We start from the raw sequence: 17,880 nt of genomic DNA, 5'->3' as shown, positions 1-17,880 counted from the left end.
AGGCAGGAACGTGAACCCCCTCTCCCTGAGCTGGACGGAGCTGGTGACCCCTCCTCCACTGACCTCCCACCCCAGTGACCAGCGCGGAGACCACAACCCTCGAGGACCCAGGGCCTGGGGAGAGGGCTCCCCAAAACCGCCAAGACAAGGGGCTCCCGAAAACCGCCAGGAGAGGATGGAAGAGGAAGTAGCGGCCACATCTGGGGTGCCCGGCCTGAGACGCCCCCAAAAGCGCCCGGTTCCCCCTGGGCGCCACCTGGCATCTCAAAATAGGACGTTAATTTCTGGGTGCGGGCAGCAGGGGGAAATGCCACTTCGGGGGCAGACGGGCGGCAGCTGAGGGGCCGGGGGACCCCTGGCCTGTGGCGGCCACGTGGGGACCCAGAGGTGGGAGAGAACGGGAAAGGGCAGAAAAGAAAAGAGGAGGAAACGAAAGAAAAGAGCAGCCAAGAAAAGGAACAGAACAGAAAAGGGAAGAACAGGACAGAAATGAACAGAAAAGGGAAGAACAGGACAGAAATGAACAGAAAAGGGAAGAACAGGACAGAAATGAACAGAAAAGCGAAGAACGGAACAGAAATGAACAGGAAAAGGGAAGAACAGCACAGAAATGAACAGAAAAGGGAAGAACAGCACAGAACTGAACAGAAAAGGGAAGAACAGGACAGAAATGAACAGAAAAGGGAAGAACAGGACAGAAATGAACAGAAAAGGGAAGAACAGGACAGAAGTGAACAGAAAAAGGGAAGAACAGAACAGAAATGAACAGAAAAGGGAAGAACAGGACAGAAATGAACAGAAAAGGGAAGAACAGCACAGAAATGAACAGAAAAGGGAAGAACAGCACAGAAATGAACAGAAAAAGGGAAGAACAGGACAGAAATGAACAGAAAAAGGGAAGAACAGAACAGAAATGAACAGAAAAGGGAAGAACAGAACAGAAATGAACAGAAAAGGGAAGAACAGGACAGAAATGAACAGAAAAGGGAAGAACAGCACAGAAATGAACAGAAAAGGGAAGAACAGCACAGAAATGAACAGAAAAAGGGAAGAACAGGACAGAAATGAACAGAAAAAGGGAAGAACAGAACAGAAATGAACAGAAAAGGGAAGAACAGCACAGAAATGAACAGAAAAAGGGAAGAACAGGACAGAAATGAACAGAAAAAGGGAAGAACAGAACAGAAATGAACAGAAAAGGGAAGAACAGAACAGAAATGAACAGAAAAGGGAAGAACAGGACAGAAATGAACAGAAAAGGGAAGAACAGCACAGAAATGAACAGAAAAGGGAAGAACAGCACAGAACTGAACAGAAAAGGGAAGAACAGCACAGAAATGAACAGAAAAAGGGAAGAACAGGACAGAAATGAACAGAAAAAGGGAAGAACAGAACAGAAATGAACAGAAAAGGGAAGAACAGGACAGAAATGAACAGAAAAGGGAAGAACAGAACAGAAATGAACAGAAAAGGGAAGAACAGGACAGAAATGAACAGAAAAGGGAAGAACAGCACAGAAATGAACAGAAAAGGGAAGAACAGCACAGAAATGAACAGAAAAAGGGAAGAACAGGACAGAAATGAACAGAAAAGCGAAGAACGGAACAGAAATGAACAGGAAAAGGGAAGAACAGCACAGAAATGAACAGAAAAGGGAAGAACAGCACAGAAATGAACAGAAAAGGGAAGAACAGAACAGAAATGAACAGAAAAGGGAAGAACAGGACAGAAATGAACAGAAAAAGGGAAGAACAGAACAGAAATGAACAGAAAAGGGAAGAACAGGACAGAAATGAACAGAAAAGGGAAGAACAGCACAGAAATGAACAGAAAAGGGAAGAACAGCACAGAAATGAACAGAAAAAGGGAAGAACAGGACAGAAATGAACAGAAAAAGGGAAGAACAGAACAGAAATGAACAGAAAAGGGAAGAACAGGACAGAAATGAACAGAAAAGGGAAGAACAGCACAGAAATGAACAGAAAAGGGAAGAACAGCACAGAAATGAACAGAAAAAGGGAAGAACAGGACAGAAATGAACAGAAAAAGGGAAGAACAGAACAGAAATGAACAGAAAAGGGAAGAACAGAACAGAAATGAACAGAAAAGGGAAGAACAGCACAGAAATGAACAGAAAAAGGGAAGAACAGAACAGAAATGAACAGAAAAGGGAAGAACAGGACAGAAATGAACAGAAAAGGGAAGAACAGCACAGAAATGAACAGAAAAGGGAAGAACAGAACAGAAATGAACAGAAAAGGGAAGAACAGCACAGAAATGAACAGAAAAAGGGAAGAACAGGACAGAAATGAACAGAAAAAGGGAAGAACAGAACAGAAATGAACAGAAAAGGGAAGAACAGAACAGAAATGAACAGAAAAGGGAAGAACAGCACAGAAATGAACAGAAAAGGGAAGAACAGAACAGAAATGAACAGAAAAGGGAAGAACAGGACAGAAATGAACAGAAAAGGGAAGAACAGAACAGAACTGAACAGAAAAGGGAAGAACAGAACAGAACTGAACAGAAAAGGGAAGAACAGCACAGAACTGAACAGAAAAGGGAAGAACAGCACAGAAATGAACAGAAAAGGGAAGAACAGGACAGAAATGAACAGAAAAGGGAAGAACAGGACAGAAATGAACAGAAAAGGGAAGAACAGGACAGAAATGAACAGAAAAGGGAAGAACAGCACAGAAATGAACAGAAAAGGGAAGAACAGGACAGAAATGAACAGAAAAGGGAAGAACAGCACAGCAATGAACAGAAAAAGGGGAGAACAGAACAGAAATGAACAGAAAAAGGGGAGAACAGAACAGAAATGAACAGAAAAGGGAAGAACAGAACAGAAATGAACAGAAAAAGGGGGAGAACAGAACAGAAATGAACAGAAAAGGGGAGAACAGAACAGAAGTGAACAGAAAAAGGGGAGAACAGAACAGAAGTGAACAGAAAAGGGAAGAACAGAACAGAAATGAACAGAAAAGGAGAAAACAGAACAATAATGAACAGAAAAGGGAAGAACAGCACAGAAATGAACAGAAAAGGGAAGAACAGGACAGAAATGAACAGAAGAAGGGGAGAACAGAACAGAAATGAACAGAAAAGGGGAGAACAGAACAGAAGTGAACAGAAAAGGGAAGAACAGGACAGAAATTAACAGAAAAAGGGGAGAACAGAACAGAAGTGAACAGAAAAAGGGGAGAACAGAACAGAAATGAACAGAAATGAACAGAAAAAGGGGAGAACAGCACAGAAATGAACAGAAAAGGGAAGAACAGAGAGGGGAAAAATGAGCTAAAGACGGTAGGAAGCAGAGGGGAAGCCTCCGTGGAGCGTGACGTCCCCGAGTTCGAGCCCCGGCAGCACAGTCTGCTTCTTTCTCTCTCCTCCTCTCTGTCTTCCCCTCCTCTCTCCATGTCTCTGGGTCCTGTCCAACAACAACGACATCAATAACAATAATAACTGCAACAATAAAACCAGGGCAACAAAAGGGAATCCATCAATCTTTTTAAAACACTGCAAAAGGAGAAATACGGAAGATGAGGCACAGACCCCCCGTGACCCCATTTCCTCATCGGCTTGTGGGTGACGGTGACACAACCGGCCTCACCTGCCCCGGGCCCCTGGGTGCCCTGAACACCTCCCTTTGAACAGAAAAGAAAGGAACAGAACAGAAAAAGGAAGGAACAGAACAGGAACAGAACAGAAAAAGGAAGGAACAGAACAGAAAAAAAGGAAAGAACCGGTTTGAAGGGAGGGAGCCTCCCCCAGCTCCTGGGGGTCCGGAGAGGGTCCCCCAAATCCCCTCAGACACAGACACACAGACTGTCAGACAGACACAGACACACAGACTGTCAGACAGACACAGACACACACACACCTCCGGCCACTTCCTGGAATCCAAACAGCTGAGACTCCATTCCGGCAGGGAAGCCGCCTCCTCCAGGCAGCCTCCGGAAATCAGGGTGCAGAGGGGGCCCGGGCGTGGGGGGGAAGGCAGGAAATGGGGGAACCCCAACACCCCAAAACCCCCCTCCCCTCTGAACAATGGGCTCCGGAAAGGCCGTTTCTGGAAAGGAAACTGTGGCTGGGGGGGGGGGGGAGAGGAAGGAAGGGGTGGCCTTGGGGGGACCCCACCCACTGAGCCACACAGCCACCAACCCCCCCAAATAAATAATAAGGCTGAAAACAGCCGTGCCGTCTGGAAGCTTCCCGGTCTGCGGCCTGGTGGGCACCCAAGGGACCCCAAGAAGTAGGGCGACTGTGCCTGGGAGCCCCTCAGCACCCACAGGTAGGGGACTCAGCTCCCGGGGGTCTCAGGCTGGGGCATGGGTGCCGGGGCGGGGGGACGGAGTGGGGCTCAAGGGGGTCCCCCCAAAAAATGTACAACGCCCAGCACTGGTCTCAGTGGATCGATGGGTGCTTGGAGTCGGCCGATGGAGACGGTTCAGGAGGATTAGTATGCAGCCAGGAAAAATGTAGGGAAGCCTGGGCCCCTTGCTGATGTGGGAAGGGTCCTTCAAATCCTGGGCACCCCAGGACCGCCCCCCCCCAAATACAGAAGATACCCCAAAACGGGGCACTTTATTGATGGGTGATTGGAGAAATCACTCAGGGGTTCAGGGTTATGAGTTCAGATGTTGGGGTTCAGGGGTCTTGAGTTCAGAGGTTGGGGTTCAGGGGTCTTGAGTTCAGAGGTTGGGGTTCAGGGGTCTTGAGTTCAGAGGTTGGGGTTCAGGGGTCTTGAGTTAGGAGGTTGGGGTTCAGAGGTCTTGAGTTCAGAGGTCTTGAGTTCAGAGGTTGGGGTTCAGGGGTCTTTAGTTCAGAGGTCGGGGTTCAGGGGTCTTGAGTTCAGAGGTTGGGGTTCAGGGGTCTTGAGTTCAGAGGTCGGGGTTCAGGGGTCTTGAGTTCAGATATTGGGATTCAGGTGTCTAGGAGTTTAGATTTTGGGGTTCAGGTTCTTGAGTTCAGATGTTGGGGGTCCGGGTCTTGAGTTCTTGTGGTTCAGGCATCTTGGAGTTTAAATATTGGGGTTCAGATGTCCAGGTGTTTGGATGTTGGGGTCCAGGGTTCTTAAGTTCAGATTTTGGGGTCCGGGGTGTTCAGATATTGGGGTTCAGGGATCTTGGTTTCACATATTGCGGTTCAGATGTCTTGGTTCCTAGTGGCCTTGAGTACAGAGTTTGGGGTTCAGGGTCTGGGTGTTTAGATATTGGGGTTCAATGTTCTAAGTGCTTAGATTTTGGTGTTCAAGGTCTTGTGGTCAGATTCTGGGGTTCAGGTGTCTAAGTGTTTAGATTTTGGGGTTTAGAGTCTTGAGTTCAGAGTTTCGGGTTCAGGGGTCTAGGTGCTGGGGGTCTGTATTCAGATTTGGGGTTCACAGTCTTAAGTTCAGATCAGGGGTCCAGCATCCAGGTGTTTAGGTTTGGGGATCCAGGGGCCTTGCGTTCAGATTTTAGGGTTCAGGGTCCAGGTGTTTAGATTTCGGGGTTCAGCATCCAGATGTCTAGATTTTGGGGTTTGGGGTGTTTAGATTTTGGGGTCCAGGTGTTTATATTTTGGGGTTCAGGGTCCCAATGTTTATATTTTGGGGTTCAGGTGTTTATATTTTGGGGTTCAGGGGTCTTGTGTACAGATTTTAGGGTCCAGGCTCCAAGAGTTTAGATTTTGGGGTCAGGTAGCAGGTGTTTAGATTTTGGGGTTCAGAGGTCTTGTGTTCAGATTGTGGGGTTCAGGGTACATATGTTTAGGTTTTGGGGTTCCACATCCAGGTGTTTAGATTTTGGGGTCCATGGTCCAGGTGTTCAGTTTATGGGGTCCGGGGTCTTACATTCAGATTTTGGCTTTGGGGTCCATGTGTTTAGTATTTGGGGTTCAGGGGTCTTGTGCTTAGATTTTGGGGTTCAGGGTCTTAACGCTCAGATATTAGGGTTCAGGGAACAAAAGTTTAGATTTGGGGGTTCAATGTTCCGGTGTTTAAATTTTGGGGTACAAGTGTTTAGATTTTGGGGTTCCACATCCAGGTGTCTAGATTTTGGGGTCAGGGTCCAGGTGTTTAGATTTTGGGGTTCAAGGGTCTTGCGTTCAAATTTTAGGGTCCAGGAATTTAGATTTGGGGGTTCAGGGTCCAGGTGTTTAGATTTTAGGGTTCAGGGTCCAGGTGTCTAGATTTTGGGGTCCATGGTCCAGGTGTTCAGACTGTGGGGTCCGGGGTCTTACGTTCAGATTTTGGGGTTCGGGTCTAAGAGTTTAGATTTTGGGGTCAGCATCCAGGTGTTCAGATTTTGGGGTTCAGGGGTCTTGCGCTCAGATTTTAGGGTTCAGGTCCAGATGTTTATATTTTGGGGTTCAGCATCCAGGTGTCTAGATTTTGGGGTTCAGGGGTCTTGCGCTCAGATTTGGGGGTCAGCATCCAGGTGTCTAGATTTTGGGGTTCATGGGTCTTGCGCTCAGATTTTGGGGTTCAGGGTCCAGGTGTCTAGATTTTGGGGTCCAGGGTCTTACGTTCAGACTTTGGGGTCTGGGGTCCAAGAGTTTAGATTTTGGGGGTCAGGTTGCAGGTGTTCAGATTTTGGGGTTCAGGGGCCTTGCACTCTGATTTTAGGGTTCAGCATCCAGGTGTTTATATTTTGGGGTTCAGCATCCAGGTGTCTAGATTTTGGGGTCCGGGGTCTTACGTTCAGATTTTGGGGTCCAGGAATTTAGACTTTGGGGTTCAGGGTCCAGGTGTCTAGATTTTTGGGGTTCAGGGGTCTGGCGCTCAGATTTTGGGGGTCAGCATCCAGGTGTTCAGATGTTGGGGGTCAGGGGTCGGGTCCGTGTGGGGACCTGGGGTCTTGGGGGGCCTCAGCTCACCGCCCCCCCCTCACGTCTCACGTCTTTCTTTGATCAGACGCGGGGACCCCGTCATGGCCGCCCTCCCGCTGGCCCTGGCGCTGCTGACCGTCGCCTGGCCGCCCCCCACCCGCCCGGGTACGTGACACCCCGAAACTCAGGCTCGTGGAACCAACCGGGTCAGCGGGTCCAGGGGCTCCTCCAAACGGGGTGACGGGTATTTGGGGGGGAAACAGACTGGCCAAGACCACCCCCTACAAGTCCCCTTGGAAACTGTTTGCTTGGTCAATGGATGAATTGATGATCAATTGATTGATTGATTGATTGATGGATGGATTAGAGAGAGAAGACCCTCCCTCAGGCTCCTGAGATCCCGATGATGGAAGTCAGGGCCTCACACTTGAGAATCCGGCATTTTGTCCACTCAGACACTTCTCTGGACGCCATACAGAATTTCCAATAAATTGATTGATTGATTGATTGATTGATTAGAGAGAGAAGACCCTCCCTCGGGCTCCTGTGACACTGGGGATGGAAGTCAGGGCCTCACACTTGAGAATCCGGCACTTTGTCCACTCAGACACTTATCTGGACGCCATACAGAATTTCCAATAAATTGATTGACTGATTGATTGATTAGAGAGAGAAGACCCTCCCTCAGGCTCCTGAGATCCCGATGATGGACGTCAGGGCCTCACACTTGAGAGTCCGGCATTTTGTCCACTCAGACACTTCCCTGGATGCCATATAGAATTTCCAATAAATTGATTGATTGATTGATTGATTAGAGAGAGAAGACCCTCCCTCAGGCTCCTGTGACGCTGGGGATGGACGTCAGGGCCTCACACTTGAGAGTCCGGCATTTTGTCCCCTGAGACCGCTCCCAGGATGTCTGATGGAACTTCCAATAAATTGATTGATTGACTGATTGATTGATTAGAGAAAGAAGACCCTCCCTCAGGCTCCTGTGACGCTGGGGATGGACGTCAGGGCCTCACGCTTGAGAATCCGGCATTTTGTCCACTCAGACACTTCCCTGGATGCCATATAGAATTTCCAATAAATTGATTGATTGATTGATTGATTAGAGAGAGAAGACTCTCCCTCAGGCTCCTGTGACGCTGGGGATGGAAGTCAGGGCCTCACACTTGAGAATCCGGCACTTTGTCCACTCAGACACTTCCCTGGATGCCATATAGAATTTCCAATAAATTGATTGATTGATTGATTGATTGGAGAGAGAAGACCCTCCCTCAGGCTCCTGAGATCCCGATGATGGACGTCAGGGCCTCACGCTTGAGAGTCCGGCATTTTGTCCCCTGAGACCGCTCCCAGGATGTCTGATGGAACTTCCAATAAATTGATTGATTGACTGATTGACTGATTGATTGACTGACGGATGGATTGATTGATTCAGCTCATGCCCCCCCCCCCAGCCACCACCTCCTTCGTTTTTCCTTCAAACGCAGCCCCCCGAGACCGGGGTCCCCCCTCCACCTCCCTGGTGACCTCTGACCCGCACCCACTTTCCCAGCCCGGTGACCTCTGACCCGCACCCACTTTCCCAGCCCAGGACCCCCCGATCGCCAACGTCAGGCTGGACCCCGGAACCCGGCGGCTGGTCTGGGACGAGAGGGGCAACGTGTCCGAGGTCCAGTGCAGCGTCGACCAGGACACGCCCATGAGGGTGAGACCCCCCACCCAGCAGGTTATTGATGATCGATGATTGATTGATTGATTGGAATCAGAAATCAGGGACCTGGCCTGAGGGGGAGCCGGGGCTGGAACCCGGGGCCTCTGGGGGTTCAGGCCGCACGTCCTGGGCTCTGACCGCTGAGCCGTCTTCCCTGGACATTTCGTGGGGGGTTATTGATTATTGATTGATTTGAATATAGAGAGAGCAGGGACCTGGCCTGAGAGGGAGCTGGAACCCGGGGCCTCTGGGGGTTCAGGCCGCACGTCCTGGGCTCTGACCTCTGAGCCATCTCCCCTGCACATTTCATGAGGTTTTATTGATTATTGATTATTGATTGGTTTGACTAAGAGCAGAGCCCTGGCCTGAGGGGAGACGGAGCTGGAACCCGGGGCCTCTGGGGGCTCAGGCCGCACATCCTGGGCTCTGACCGCTGAGCCGTCTCCCATGGACATTTCGTGGGGGTTATTGATTATTGATTATTGATTGATTTGAATAAGAGCAGAGCCCTGGCCTGAGGGGGAGACGGGGCTGGAACCCGGGGCCTCTGGGGGCTCAGGCCGCACATCCTGGGCTCTGACCGCTGAGCCGTCTCCCATGGACATTTCGTGGGGGTTATTGATTATTGATTGATTTGAATAAGAGCAGAGCCCTGGCCTGAGGGGGAGACGGGGCTGGAACCCGGGGCCTCTGGGGGCTCAGGCCGCACATCCTGGGCTCTGACCGCTGAGCCGTCTCCCATGGACATTTCGTGGGGGTTATTGATTATTGATTATTGATTGATTTGAATAAGAGCAGAGCCCTGGCCTGAGGGGAGACGGAGCTGGAACCCGGGGCCTCTGGGGGCTCAGGCCGCACATCCTGGGCTCTGACCGCTGAGCCGTCTCCCATGGACATTTCGTGGGGGTTATTGATTATTGATTATTGATTGATTTGAATAAGAGCAGAGCCCTGGCCTGAGGGGGAGACGGGGCTGGAACCCGGGGCCTCTGGGGGGCTCAGGCTGCACGTCCTGGGCTCTGACCGCTGAGCCGCCTGCCCTGCACGTTTCATGGGGTTTTATTGATTATTGATTATCGATTATCAATTGATTTCTGTGAGAGAGAAAGAATAAAATGAGACTCTTCCAAGACTGTCCTACCTTGAGGCCCCAGGTTCCATCCCCAGCACCACCGGCAGCCAGGGCTCAGCAGGGCTCTGGGAAATAATAATAATAACAATGATAATAACAATGATAATGATTATAATAATAACAATGATAATAATAACAATAATGATAATGATAATGATCATAATAACAATAATAATAATGATAATAATAACAATAATGATGATAATAGCAATAATAATGATAATAACAACAAATAATAATGATAATAATAATAACAACAAAATAATAATGATAATCACAGTAACGATGGCGGCAGCAGTGCTTAGCGCACCCCAATAATAATAATGATGATGATGATAATAATAATGGCAGTAGTGCTCAGCGCACCCCAATAATAATAATAACAATAACAGCAGTGCTCAGTGCACCCCAATAATAATGATGATAATAATAATAATGGCAGCAGTGCTCAGCGCACCCCAATAATAATAATAATAATAACAATGGCAGCAGTGCTCATCGCGTCCCAATAATAATAATGATGATGATAATAATAATAATGGCAGCAGTGCTCATCGCGTCCCAATAATAATAATGATGATGATAATAATAACAATGGCAGCAGTGCTCAGCGCACCCCAATAATAATAATAATGATAATAATAATGGCAGCAGTGCTCAGTGCACCCCAATAATAATAATAATAACAATGGCAGCAGTGCTCAGCGCATCCCAATAATAATAATAATAATAATAATAATAATAGCAGCCGTGCTCAGCGCACCCCAATAATAATAACGGCAGCAGTGCTCAGCGCACCCCAATAATAATAATGATGATAATAATAATGGCAGCAGTGCTCGGCGCACCCCAATAATAATAATGATAATAATAACAATAGCAGCCGTGCTCAGCGCACCCCAATAATAATGATGATGATGATGATGTGATGATAATAATAATGGCAGCAGTGCTCAGCGCACCCCAATAATAATAATAATAATAACAATGGCAGCAGTGCTCATCGCGTCCCAATAATAATAATGATGATGATAATAATAACAATGGCAGCAGTGCTCATCGCGTCCCAATAATAATAATGATGATGATAATAATAACAATGGCAGCAGTGCTCAGTGCACCCCAATAATAATAATAATAACAATGGCAGCAGTGCTCAGCGCATCCCAATAATAATAATAATAATGGCAGCCGTGCTCAGCGCACCCCAATAATAATAACGGCAGCAGTGCTCAGCGCACCCCAATAATAATAATGATGATAATAATAATGGCAGCAGTGCTCGGCGCACCCCAATAATAATAATGATAATAATAACAATAGCAGCCGTGCTCAGCGCACCCCAATAATAATGATGATGATGATGATGTGATGATAATAATAATGGCAGCAGTGCTCAGCGCACCCCAATAATAATAATAATAATAACAATGGCAGCAGTGCTCATCGCGTCCCAATAATAATAATGATGATGATAATAATAACAATGGCAGCAGTGCTCATCGCGTCCCAATAATAATAATGATGATGATAATAATAACAATGGCAGCAGTGCTCAGTGCACCCCAATAATAATAATAATAACAATGGCAGCAGTGCTCAGCGCATCCCAATAATAATAATAATAATGGCAGCCGTGCTCAGCGCACCCCAATAATAATAACGGCAGCAGTGCTCAGCGCACCCCAATAATAATAATGATGATAATAATAATGGCAGCAGTGCTCGGCGCACCCCAATAATAATAATGATAATAATAACAATAGCAGCCGTGCTCAGCGCACCCCAATAATAATGATGATGATGATGATGTGATGATAATAATAATGGCAGCAGTGCTCAGCGCACCCCAATAATAATAATAATAATAACAATGGCAGCAGTGCACAGCGCATCCCAATAATAATGATGATGATAATAATAATGGCAGCAGTGCTCAGTGCACCCCAATAATAATAATAATAATAACAATGGCAGCAGTGCTCAACGCACCCCAATAATAATGATGATGATGATGATGTGATGATGATGATAATAATAATGGCAGCAGTGCTCAGCGCACCCCAATAATAATAATAACAATGGCAGCAGTGCACATCGCGTCCCAATAATAATAATAATAATAATGATAATAATAACAATGGCAGCAGTGCTCAGCGCACCCCACTAATAACAGCGACAACAACGAGGATGATAATAATAACGGGCCGCCCAGCGACCAGCAGGTGGCTGAGTCCGTGAGTCCGCGTCCGTGTGTCCGGCAGGTGCGAGGCGGCAGCGGCTTCTGTCAGCTGCACGTGGTCCCGGCCTGCAGGCCCAGCACCTTCACCGTGGCCGTCACCCGGGGGCCCCGCTACGCCGCCTCCTTCCGGCACCCCGAGCTCGGTGCGTGGCGACACCCCGCACCCGGCACCCTGGTCACTCAGCACCCAGCACCCTGGTCACTCGGCACCCAGCACCCTCATCACTCGGCACCCAGCACCCTGGTCACTCGGCACCCAGCACCCTGGTCACTCGGCACCCTGATCACTCAGCACCCAGCACCCTGCTCACTCAGCACCCAGCACCCTGATCACCCGGCACCCTGGTCACTCAGCACCCAGCACCCTGATCACCCAGCACCCTGGTCACTCAGCACCCAGCACCCTGATCACCCGGCACCCGGTACCCTGGTCACTCAGCACCCAGCACCCTGATCACCCAGCACCCAGCACCCTGGTCACTCGGCACCCTGATCACTCAGCACCCAGCACCCTTCTCACCCAGCACCCGGCACCCTGGTCACTCGGCACCCTGCTCACTCAGCACCCAGCACCCTGGTCACCCAGCACCCTGATCACTCAGCACCCAGCACCCTGGTCACCCGGCACCCAGCACCCTGATCACTCAGCACCCAGCACCCTGACCCCCCAGCACCCTGACCACCCAGCACCCTGACCACCCAGCACCCCGATCACCCAGCACCCTGACCCCCCAGCACCATGACCACCCAGCACCCTGACCCCCCAGCACCCTGACCCCCCCAGCACCCCGACCCCCCAGCACCCCGACCCCCCAGCACCCCGACCCCCCAGCACCCCGATCACCCAGCACCCTGAGCACCCTGACCACCCAGCACCCTGACCCCCCAGCACCCTGACCACCCAGCACCCCGACCCCCCAGCACCCCGATCACCCAGCACCCTGACCCCCAGCACCCTGACCACCCGGCACCCTGACCACCCAGCACCCTGACCACCCAGCACCCTGACCCCCCGGCACCCTGATCACCCAGCACCCCGACCACCCAGCACCCTGACCACCCAGCACCCTGACCCCCAGCACCCTGACCCCCCAGCACCCCGACCCCCCAGCACCCCGACCCCCCAGCACCCCGATCACCCAGCACCCTGAGCACCCTGACCACCCGGCACCCTGACCACCCAGCACCCTGACCCCCCAGCACCCTGACCCCCCAGCAACCCGACCCCCCAGCACCCCGATCACCCAGCACCCTGAGCACCCGGCGCCCAGCACCCTGACCCCCCAGCACCCTGACCACCCAGCACCCTGACCACCCAGCACCCTGACCCCCAGCACCCTGACCACCCGGCACCCTGACCACCCGGCACCCTGATCACCCAGCACCCTGAGCACCCGGCGCCCAGCACCCTGACCCCCCAGCACCCTGACCACCCAGCACCCTGACCACCCAGCACCCTGACCCCCAGCACCCTGACCACCCGGCACCCTGACCACCCGGCACCCTGATCACCCGGCATCCTGACCCCCCGGCACCCTGACCACCCGGCACCCTGATCACCCAGCACCCCGACCACCCAGCACCCTGACCCCCCAGCACCCTGACCCCCAGCACCCCAACCACCCGGCATCCTGACACCCAGCACCCTGACCCCCCAGCACCCTGACCCCCCAGCAACCCGACCCCCCAGCACCCCGATCACCCAGCACCCTGAGCACCCGGCGCCCAGCACCCTGACCCCCCAGCACCCTGACCCCCCAGCACCCTGACCCCCAGCACCCTGACCACCCAGTACCGACCCCCCAGCACCCTGACCACCCAGCACCCTGACCACCCAGCACCCCGATCACCCAGCACCCTGACCCCCCAGCACCCTGACCCCCAGCACCCTGACCACCCAGTACCGACCCCCCAGCACCCTGACCACCCAGCACCCTGACCACCCAGCACCCCGATCACCCAGCACCCTGACCCCCCAGCACCCTGACCCCCAGCACCCTGACCACCCAGTACCGACCCCCCAGCACCCTGACCACCCAGCACCCTGACCACCCAGCACCCCGATCACCCAGCACCCTGACCCCCCAGCACCCTGACCCCCCAGCACCCTGACCCCCCCAGCACCCCGACCCCCCAGCACCCCGACCCCCCAGCACCCCGATCACCCAGCACCCTGAGCACCCTGACCACCCAGCACCCTGACCCCCCAGCACCCTGACCACCCAGCACCCCGACCCCCCAGCACCCCGATCACCCAGCACCCTGACCCCCAGCACCCTGACCACCCGGCACCCTGACCACCCAGCACCCTGACCACCCAGCACCCTGACCCCCCGGCACCCTGATCACCCAGCACCCCGACCACCCAGCACCCTGACCACCCAGCACCCTGACCCCCAGCACCCTGACCCCCCAGCACCCCGACCCCCCAGCACCCCGACCCCCCAGCACCCCGATCACCCAGCACCCTGAGCACCCTGACCACCCGGCACCCTGACCACCCAGCACCCTGACCCCCCAGCACCCTGACCCCCCAGCAACCCGACCCCCCAGCACCCCGATCACCCAGCACCCTGAGCACCCGGCGCCCAGCACCCTGACCCCCCAGCACCCTGACCACCCAGCACCCTGACCACCCAGCACCCTGACCCCCAGCACCCTGACCACCCGGCACCCTGACCACCCGGCACCCTGATCACCCAGCACCCTGAGCACCCGGCGCCCAGCACCCTGACCCCCCAGCACCCTGACCACCCAGCACCCTGACCACCCAGCACCCTGACCCCCAGCACCCTGATCACCCGGCATCCTGACCCCCCGGCACCCTGACCACCCGGCACCCTGATCACCCAGCACCCCGACCACCCAGCACCCTGACCCCCCAGCACCCTGACCCCCAGCACCCCAACCACCCGGCATCCTGACACCCAGCACCCTGACCCCCCAGCACCCTGACCCCCCAGCAACCCGACCCCCCAGCACCCCGATCACCCAGCACCCTGAGCACCCGGCGCCCAGCACCCTGACCCCCCAGCACCCTGACCCCCCAGCACCCTGACCCCCAGCACCCTGACCACCCAGTACCGACCCCCCAGCACCCTGACCACCCAGCACCCTGACCACCCAGCACCCCGATCACCCAGCACCCTGACCCCCCAGCACCCTGACCCCCAGCACCCTGACCACCCAGTACCGACCCCCCAGCACCCTGACCACCCAGCACCCTGACCACCCAGCACCCCGATCACCCAGCACCCTGACCCCCCAGCACCCTGACCCCCAGCACCCTGACCACCCAGTACCGACCCCCCAGCACCCTGACCACCCAGCACCCTGACCACCCAGCACCCCGATCACCCAGCACCCTGACCCCCCAGCACCCTGACCCCCCAGCACCCTGACCCCCCAGCACCCCGACCCCCCAGCACCCCGACCCCCCAGCACCCCGATCACCCAGCACCCTGAGCACCCTGACCACCCAGCACCCTGACCCCCCAGCACCCTGACCCCCCAGCACCCTGACCACCCAGCACCCCGACCCCCCAGCACCCCGATCACCCAGCACCCTGACCCCCAGCACCCTGACCACCCGGCACCCTGACCACCCAGCACCCCGACCCCCCAGCACCCCGATCACCCAGCACCCTGACCCCCAGCACCCTGACCACCCGGCACCCTGACCACCCAGCACCCTGACCCCCCGGCACCCTGATCACCCAGCACCCCGACCACCCAGCACCCTGACCACCCAGCACCCTGACCCCCCAGCACCCTGACCCCCCAGCAACCCGACCCCCCAGCACCCCGATCACCCAGCACCCTGAGCACCCGGCGCCCAGCACCCTGACCCCCCGGCACCCTGACCACCCGGCACCCTCATCACCCAGCACCCTGATCACCCAGCACCCTGACGCCCAGCACCCTGACCACCCAGCACCCTGACCCGCAGCACCCTGACCACCCGGCACCCTGACCACCCGGCACCCTGACCACCCGGCACCCTGACCACCCAGCACCCCGACCCCCCAGCACCCCGACCCCCCAGCAACCCTGACCACCCAGCACCCTCCCTCCCTGCGGTGCAGCCGGAGACCCGTCCGCAGCCCCCGAGCGCCTGAGCTGCTGGGTGCACGACTGGGACCTGCTGACGTGCCGCTGGACGGAGGGCCGGACAGCACCCAAGGGTGCTCAGTACCGGCTGTTCTGGGAGGACCTGCAGTAGGTGCCGGGCCCGGGGGTGGCGGGCGGGGTGGTGGGCGCCTCATCTCCCGCCAGGTCCCGGCAGGTGTGGGAGTGCGAGCGCTACGGCGGCACCCACGGCGGCACCCATGACAGCACCCACTTCCAGTGCGAGTTCCGGGACGTGGGCCGAGGACACCCCGAGGAGCTGCAGCGTTTCCTGGTCAACGGCACCGGGGTGCCCTGCGCCGAGATCTTCGTGGAGCTGGGGGCCATCGGTGAGCGGCCGGCGGGCGGGGGGCACCCATGGGTGCCGTGGGGGTGGCGGGGACCCCGCAGCACCGGGGGAAGCTCACGGGGTCGTGGCGCCTCCCTCTCTGTGTGTCTGTGTGTCTCTCTGTGTCTCTCTCGTGCTGCCGGCCGTCCCCGGCTTTTAATTTTAATGAGACCTGATTGTCTTTTAAAAGAGATTTTTGAGAAAATAAGATTGATTATTGATGGATTAATGATTGATTGATTGATTGGAGAGAAGCAGACCCTCCCTCTGGCTCCCGGGATGCCGGGGATGGAACTCGGGGCCCCACGCTTGACAGTCCAGCATTTTATCCCCTGAGAACCCTCCCAGGATGCCTGATGGAACTTCCAATAAATTGATCTATTGATTATTGATTGATGAGAGAGAGAGAGCAGATAGCTCCCGGTGGCTCCCGGGATGCCGGGGATGGAACTCGGGGCCTCACGCTTGACAGTCCAGCATTTTATCCCCTGAGAACCCTCCCAGGATGCCTGATGGAACTTCCAATAAATTGATCTATTGATTATTGATTGATGAGAGAGAGAGAGCAGATAGCTCCCGGTGGCTCCCGGGATGCCGGGGATGGAACTCGGGGCCTCACGCTTGACAGTCCAGCATTTTATCCCCTGAGAACCCTCCCAGGATGCCTGATGGAACTTCCAATAAATTGATCTATTGATTATTGATTGATGAGAGAGAGAGAGCAGATAGCTCCCGGTGGCTCCCGGGATGCCGGGGATGGAACTCGGGGCCTCACGCTTGACAGTCCAGCATTTTATCCCCTGAGAACCCTCCCAGGATGCCTGATGGAACTTCCAATAAATTGATCTATTGATTATTGATTGATGAGAGAGAGAGAGCAGATAGCTCCCGGTGGCTCCCGGGATGCCGGGGATGGAACTCGGGGTCTCACGCTTGACAGTCCAGCATTTTATCCCCTGAGAACCCTCCCAGGATGCCTGATGGAACTTCCAATAAATTGATCTATTGATTATTGATTGATGAGAGAGAGAGAGCAGATAGCTCCCGGTGGCTCCCGGGATGCCGGGGATGGAACTCGGGGCCTCACGCTTGACAGTCCAGCATTTTATCCCCTGAGAACCCTCCCAGGATGCCTGATGGAACTTCCAATAAATTGATCTATTGATTATTGATTAGAGAGAGAGCAGATACTTCCCGTTGGCTCCCGGGATGCCAGGGATGGAACTCGGGGCCTCACGTTTGACAGTCCAGCATTTTATCCCCTCAGACAACTCCCAGGATGCCTGATGGAACTTCCAATAAATTGATCTATTGGTTATTGATTAGAGAGCGAGCAGACCCTCCTTCTGGCTCCTGGGACGCCGGGGATGGAACTCGGGGCCTCATGCTTGACAGTTCAGCACTTTATCTCCTGAGGCACCTTCTGGTGTCTGATACAACTTCCAATAAATTGATCTATTGATTATTGGTTAGAGAGAGAGCAGATAGCTCCCGTTGGCTCCTGGGATTCTGGGAATGGA

The 17,880-nt window shown here is 54.0% G+C and overlaps 1 protein-coding gene across 5 annotated transcripts in view; it reads left to right on the top strand.

The window, feature by feature from the left end:
• The first annotated feature begins 4,163 nt into the window (after positions 1-4,163).
• Positions 4,164-17,880, top strand: part of LOC107523524 (interleukin-3 receptor subunit alpha-like) — a 242,023-nt gene continuing 228,306 nt past the window's right edge. For all 5 annotated transcript variants that reach the window (XM_060183127.1, XM_060183129.1, XM_060183128.1 and 2 more), the window contains exons 1-6: positions 4,164-4,294; positions 6,896-6,975; positions 8,406-8,524; positions 11,927-12,047; positions 15,990-16,122; positions 16,180-16,361. In XM_060183127.1, the coding sequence (XP_060039110.1) occupies positions 6,912-6,975; positions 8,406-8,524; positions 11,927-12,047; positions 15,990-16,122; positions 16,180-16,361 (619 nt within the window). In that variant the 5' untranslated portion in view covers positions 4,164-4,294; positions 6,896-6,911. The remainder of the gene's footprint in view (positions 4,295-6,895; positions 6,976-8,405; positions 8,525-11,926; positions 12,048-15,989; positions 16,123-16,179; positions 16,362-17,880) is intronic.

Source organism: Erinaceus europaeus, chromosome X (assembly GCF_950295315.1).
Source record: "Erinaceus europaeus chromosome X, mEriEur2.1, whole genome shotgun sequence".
Lineage (NCBI taxonomy): Eukaryota > Metazoa > Chordata > Mammalia > Eulipotyphla > Erinaceidae > Erinaceus > Erinaceus europaeus.
This window is presented reverse-complemented; position numbering and strand designations above follow the sequence as displayed.